The 6,793-nt window shown below is 55.6% G+C and overlaps 1 protein-coding gene across 1 annotated transcript; it reads left to right on the top strand.

The window, feature by feature from the left end:
• The first annotated feature begins 1,383 nt into the window (after positions 1-1,383).
• Positions 1,384-6,505, top strand: LOC100193303 (uncharacterized). Its single transcript, NM_001358702.1, has 5 exons — positions 1,384-1,493; positions 1,901-2,261; positions 2,357-2,458; positions 2,556-3,385; positions 5,775-6,505. Exons 2-5 carry the CDS (start codon positions 1,960-1,962, stop codon positions 6,317-6,319), a joined length of 1,779 nt encoding a protein of 592 aa, NP_001345631.1. The 5' UTR covers positions 1,384-1,493; positions 1,901-1,959; the 3' UTR covers positions 6,320-6,505.
• Positions 6,506-6,793: the final 288 nt, after the last annotated feature.

Genomic DNA, 6,793 nt, shown 5'->3' with positions numbered 1-6,793 from the left:
AATATAGGAATTTCAGATAAATCGTACGTTTATTTTATAGAATTTTATAGAATCAGTTCGTTTTCACATAAAAACACAGTAAACAAGAAAAATTCTCCTTTTTAAAGGAACCCTTAGGACATATTTGGTTACTCTAGTATTTATCCCAATACATATAGATTGAAGAAAATTAATGTATAAATTAAACTAATTTACACCAAATCTCCCTCACGTGAATAATAGACTATCTAAACATAATTTAACGAGGTTCCTATTAACACCGCTACTTGTCCCTATTCCGGGGATTGCGCGAAATGGAAAAATTTGTGATTTTGTCAATCTCAATTTTAGTTGTATGTTATTATACTATCTCGTGTTTATGACTAGTGGTCCATCTATATTTATAATCTGTGGGTCTAATAGTGTACTGACTAAACCCAAAAATAATAATAACAAAATTTCCAATGTCTCCCCGAAATGAGGCCGGCCGGCACATCTCCCGCCCGCAGCCTCTCCTTCGCCCTTGCACGGTCGATGCTGGCCGGAACAAACAAGACGACCTGGTCCAGCCAGCGTAACGCACGGACCTGTCTCCATCGGGGAGGAGGCAGGCAAAGGCAAGGCAACCATACCCATACCGTACCATACAATGGTTTTTCTTTTCTTTTTTCTTTTCGGGAGTGATTTCGTGCGTCCGAGTCATGCTCCGTCAAGGCCATGGCTGGTGTCGATCTTACTTAACTCTAGCAGGACTCTTGTAAGTGATGACGTTAGAGATTTCGAAGCTCGTGTCGTACGCAAGGAGGAGAACAGACATGAAAAAAAAACTCAGCTAACGTTTTTATTTGTTTTTTTAACAAAAATAAAGGTAAAGAAAACCACGCATGGCAAGCAAGTGGCAACGGACGTAGTTGTCAGCGGGGTAACATCCTGCTGGCCTTATCCTCACTCGTCACTCGACTCGAGTCGATCATGGCGTCGCTGTCACCACCACTGGTTGCGGCTGACTAGCCCTCCTCCTTCCTTCCTTCCTTCAGATCCATCCAGGCAGCAGCAGTAAGGGCTTGTTCGGTTATTCCCAATACACATGGATTGGATGGGATTGGAAAAAAATGTGAAGAAGTTTGACTTGTTTGGGATTCAAACCCATCCAATCCCGCTCAATCCACATGGATTGAGAGCTAACCGAACAAGCCCTAATTAGTATCTTCCCTAGACTAGCAGGGTGAATTGCCAGGACACAGTTGTCTGGCAGCTGGGGGCCGCCGCCGCCGCCGCCCGCACGCACGCACGGACGGCGTGCTGTCCGGCTGTCCCTGCCTGCGTTGCGTGTGTGTCACACCGCACCACCAATATATATAACCTGACCTGGTCCGTCCGCCACAACGCAGTACCGCACCACCACCAAGCACCGCAACCGGAGCCGGAGCCAGAGGAGGGCGAGAGGCCGAGGGGAGAGGAGCGAAGGAGGCCGCCGACCGACCGTGCGTCCGGCCCCGCGGCGGCGTCGGCAGGTGCGCTAGCTCTGTCTTCTTCTTCTCTCCCTCCGATCCCGATCCTCACGGTACCTCACGGGGATAAGCATGCCGATGATGCGGGCACGCCAGCCTCCGATCCGTTTCCACCGCCGCGCGCGCCGCCCGGCCGCTCCTCTCGTTCGTCTTGTCCTCTCCGCCTGTCTCGCGTGTCCTCACCCTTCCTCCGTCCTCCGTCGTCCCCTTTTCTTTAATGACAAATCGGCTGCGAGCCAAGTGGGGCGTGCACTCAAACCCCTCATCCCCATGAGACCGCACGAGTTGGAGCAAGGCTCAGTGCCCGCCTGCCCCCGCATGCCGTGCGATGCCATGGAGGCGCGCGTCCCTGGGCGTCGTCACGTCCTCACTCCTTGTCCGTCTGCCTGTCGCCTTGTCTCGCCTTGCAGGTCGTAGACGGCAGACGAGGAGCAGCAGCAGCACGAGGCGGCCGGGCCCGGGCCACGCCATGCCGGAGAAGGAGGCGCAGGCCGCCGCGTTCTGCGGCGAGGCGGTGATCGCCGAGTTCGAGTCCCTCACGCGGGACGCCGCCGCCGTGCAGCGCGACACGCTGCGCCGGATCCTGGCAGACAACGCCTGCGCCGAGTACCTCCGCTGCCGGGGCCTCGCGGGCCGCACCGACGCCGCCAGCTTCCGCGCCTGCGTGCCGCTCGCCACGCACGCCGACATCGAGCCCTACATTGCGCGTATCGCCGACGGCGACACGTCCCCCGTGCTCACCGCCAAGCCCATCACCTCCATCTCCCTCAGGTCGGTAATACTCGACTCGACTCGCTCTGTACATGTCGGTGAGCCACCGTGTGTGACTGACCGTCCGCTGGCCCTATTATTCCCGTGTCATGCAGCTCCGGCACGACGCAGGGGAAGCGCAAGTACCTGCCCTTCAACCAGGAGCTCGTCAAGTCCACGATGCAGATATACCGGACTTCCTACGCCTTCAGGAACAGGTGAGTGAGTGCACGCGCGCGCATATGCATGTCACACTGTCAGATCATCTATATTCTCATCGCCTCGCCTCCACACTGCACCGCGCTTCCCTCGCAGGGCGTTCCCCGTGGAGGACGGCAAGGCGCTGCAGTTCATCTACGGCAGCCGGCAGTTCACCACCAAGGGCGGGCTGACGGCGACGACGGCCACCACCAACGTGTACCGCAGCGAGGAGTTCATGCCCACGATGCGCGCCATCCAGTCGCAGGTGTGCAGCCCGGAGGCGGTGATCTTCGGCGCCGACTTCGCGCAGTCGCTCTACTGCCACCTGCTGTGCGGCCTGCTGTACGCCGACGAGGTGCGCATCGTGTCCGCCACCTTCGCGCACAGCATCGTGCTGGCCTTCCAGACCTTCGAGCGCGTGTGGGAGGAGCTGTGCGCCGACATCCGCGCGGGCGCGCTGTCGCCCGCGCGCGTCGCCGCGCCGGCCGTGCGCGGGGCCGTGGAGGCGCTGCTGGCGGGCCCGGACCCGGCGCGCGCAGACGAGGTGGCGCGCCGGTGCGCCGGGCTCAGCAACTGGTACGGCGTCATCCCGGCGCTGTTCCCCAACGCCAGGTACGTGCACGGCATCATGACGGGGACCATGGAGCACTACGTGAAGAAGCTCCGCCACTACGCGGGCGGCCTGCCCCTCGTCGCCGCCGAGTACGGCGCGTCCGAGGGCTGGGTCGGCGCCAACGTGGAGCCCGAGACGCCGCCGGAGTCCGCCACCTTCACCGTGCTCCCCAACATCGCCTACTTCGAGTTCATCCCGCTCAAGGCGGCCACCGGCCACGGCGGCGGCACTGCCGGCGACACGTGCTACGCCGAGGCTGAGCCCGAGCCCGTCGGGCTAACCGAGGTCACCGTCGGCGAGCACTACGAGGTTGTCGTCACCACTTTCGCAGGTAACAGTCAAAAATTCTCACCGATCGATCGTAAACCACCGCGGTTGGTTTCAAAGAAACCGTAGATGCGTCCATCGGATTTAGGTTCGGATGGTACGAGTTGTTGTTGTCCTAGAAGCCTGTTACTTTCATGCCAGCAGCCACCTAACCGCTCCCTCCAGATCGAGACCAAACTTCGCCTTGTGTCCGTGGACAGTGGACGTACTAGTACTACTAATCCTAACCGGTGGGCACAGTGCGGAGACGGATTAGCTGCCCCCGACCCGGTTTCGCCTCGCGCTTTCCTCTTTGTTGACTTGCGCCACCGCACCTCTGACGGGGACCGCCGAAGGAGGAGGAGGAGGCCGGGGGATTGACTCCGGCGGCGGCGGTGGCGGCGGCAGCGGTCCGGTCGGCGGTCGCCGTTCAGCGGAACCCTTTGGGCTTTAGCGATCACGTACGTCGCTCCCGGCCGGTCTCGAACAAAAGAGGGGGCGGGCGCGCACGGGGGGAGATCTCCCTTTCAGAGAAAGCAGATGGCCAAGAAAGAAACTGCATGTCAGGAAGGTCTGAAACCGACGTTAGCTGTTCTGTTGTGTGCGTGCGTGCGTCTGGTAGGTTAGGTCGTCGCCCAAGAACAGCCAGGAGATGTATATATTTATAGACGATCTTGGGGAGATCTGGATTCGGTAACATAGCGTGTGTCGGAGTCGGTAGGCTATGAACCAAAAAAACCAGCCACAGCTAGCAAGAAACAGGATCGCACAAACTAATCCGAAAAGCTCTTCTTTAATTTAAAGGATTCTGATCCAGAAAGTGTTGTCTCTTTTCTACGCATTTGATCAGGTGCTTTGCAAATCTTCTACGATATACATGGATACATATTTTTTCCACCTTTGCACACCCATCCATCCATCCATCCATCGTCGGCTGCAGCGTTACTGTCTGTCACAGCGTCACAAGACAGTAACTTGTTACGCCTGAAAGTATGCAATGCAATGCACCTAGTTAGTAGTAGTATACTCTTTTTTCCTGGAACCTGCACCACTGCCCACTGCCTGAATATTACACTTGGCTCAATGACAAGTGAGACGAGCGACGATGATGCAGCTGCACAGAGACGACTTATTCAGCAAGTTTATTTATTAGTCTGAAAGAGAATTAATAATTTGATAATAGTAGTAGCATCTTGTAGAGTACTAGTAGTAGTAGCATCTACGACATTACTAGCTCCCAGTAAATAAGGATTAGGGGTGGGAACGGATAATTCTCCGTCGGGTTTTAGCTCTCCGTTTCCGCGAGGAGGTATCCCGACGAACACTTGCGGAGATATTTCTTCTCAATCTCCGTTCCATGTGGTGGTAAATCCCCGTCGGAATCTCCGTCATCGCTTAAATTATAATTAGGACGTATTTTCTTTGTTTATTAATGCAAAATATTGTCACTTATACACATTGTCAGATAAACATATTTGTACAAACAAGTGATTTCTTTGCAATATAATTATCTAGTATCTGAAAATATTGTCACATATATAATTAACGGGTCTCAACGAGGATTATTGGGACGATGAATGCTTCCCCATCTACGTCCCTGTTTACTCGTTGAGAGAGAATTTATTCGTTTCATCCTAATCCATGGGAATTAAGGGGGATTCAATCCCTCTCAATTTCTATGGATTTGATTAAAACGAACGGGACCTAATAAAAGAATTTCCCACGAGGAGGAACCGGAGATCGGGATCATTGCCATCTCTGATATGGATTAGGTGTGGAACTGGTGGATCGACCGCGAATAATATGCCGGGACGAAAGATCTGCTTCCATGGTGGTTTTGTCGGCTTGCCGGCCGTCCATTGCTCTTGGCCCTTCTGCAGCCTGGGAACCTAGCTATGCCGTAGTCTAACTGAACCTGGCCAGCAGCAGGTGGCGTGCATTCACACAACTGAGTGCAACGGCTACTTGCCGCGCGCCGTGTCCGTCAAACACTGGCTGCCTGCTTCGTTGAACGAACGAAGCAGCAGCAGCAGCAGCTGAATTTTCAGTCGTTCTCTTCACCTCTTTACTAGTCTTCCAATGTAGTAAAGCAGCTACTAGACGAGCGAGAACCTTTCGCTTTCTTGGTTCTCCTCTGTGGCTGTGAGGATTTTGTATGATTTTTTCCCCCATGGCCTGAGTTCGCAGACTTTGCAGCCTGGAGACTTTGCTTCCACTGCGTAAACGACTGTGACTCCATGGATGGATCATGGAGTCATGGGTGTGGGCACGCACGTCATGCATGAGAGAAAAGGCCTAGAGAGAAGAAACTGAGAACATGATGTGTCTGTCCTATGATCTGCTTGTCAGATGAACGGATAAGATTTGCTTCCAAGCTGAACGAGGGTTTTTTGTTTTTTTTTGGGGTGGCGCAGGGCTGTACCGGTACCGTCTAGGGGACGTGGTGCAGGTGGCCGGGTTCTACAACTCGACGCCGAAGCTCAAGTTCGTGTGCCGGCGGAACCTGTTGCTGAGCATCAACATCGACAAGAGCAGCGAGCAGGACCTGCAGCTGGCCGTGGACAGCGCGGCCAAGGTCCTGGCGGCGGAGAAGCTGGAGGTGGTGGACTACAGCAGCCACGCGGAGGTGTCGCGCGACCCGGGCCACTACGTGGTGTTCTGGGAGCTGAACGCCGACGCCGGCGACGACGTGCTGCAGAGCTGCTGCGACGAGCTGGACCGCGCCTTCGCGGACCCGGGCTACGTCGGGTCGCGGAGGGCGCGCGGCATCGGCCCGCTCGAGCTGCGGGTGCTGCAGCGCGGCACCTTCCAGAAGGTGCTCCGCCACTACCTCTCCCTCGGCGCCCCCGTCAGCCAGTTCAAGTCGCCGCGCTGCGTCGGCCGGGCCAACAACTCCGGCGTCCTCCAGATCCTCTCCGCCAACGTCGTCAAGGCCTTCTTCAGCGCCGCCTACGACTGAACCCGCTGCGTTCGGTGGCGACAGATCCTCAGGTAGTTGTAGACTCTGCATGCAGCTGTGCTGCTGTGTATTCACAGGATTCCAGGTGCTCGATCTGCGCGTAGATGACGCATCGCATTTGTGCCTGTTTGCAAAGTTAGTAGTGTCGTCTTTGGATCGAGTGAAATAAAACCCCTATTAATTAGTAATCAAAACACTTTTACAGTGTAGTTCATAGAGTAAAGTTTAAAATAGTAAACCGGATCGATAGCTTTTCGCTCCCGTTCCCAAAGATATGGATCGTCCTTTGGGAAGGCGAAGCAGGCCCCGCAGGCAACGGTTTTGGACGCCTGCCTGCACGCCATGTGACGGAAAGCAGAAGCTGCACAGCGGCGCACACGTCGTCTGGACAGGAAGTGAAGTGAGGGTGGCCGGTGGTGCAACTGCAACTGCAACCCTGCAAACCGGACAAGGCCGGGCCTCCTTTCTGCCTGC

The sequence above is a fragment of the Zea mays genome, chromosome 8 (assembly GCF_902167145.1).
Source record: "Zea mays cultivar B73 chromosome 8, Zm-B73-REFERENCE-NAM-5.0, whole genome shotgun sequence".
Taxonomy (NCBI): domain Eukaryota; kingdom Viridiplantae; phylum Streptophyta; class Magnoliopsida; order Poales; family Poaceae; genus Zea; species Zea mays.
This window is presented reverse-complemented; position numbering and strand designations above follow the sequence as displayed.

Excerpts from the sequence above, each read along its gene's own strand:
- LOC100193303 (NM_001358702.1), top strand. The coding sequence starts at position 1,960 with ATGCCGGAGAAGGAGGCGCAGGCCGCCGCGTTCTGCGGCGAGGCGGTG. Across the intron at positions 2,262-2,356 it reads ATCACCTCCATCTCCCTCAG|CTCCGGCACGACGCAGGGGA; the intron begins GTCGGTAATACT and ends CGTGTCATGCAG. Across the intron at positions 2,459-2,555 it reads TCCTACGCCTTCAGGAACAG|GGCGTTCCCCGTGGAGGACG; the intron begins GTGAGTGAGTGC and ends CTTCCCTCGCAG.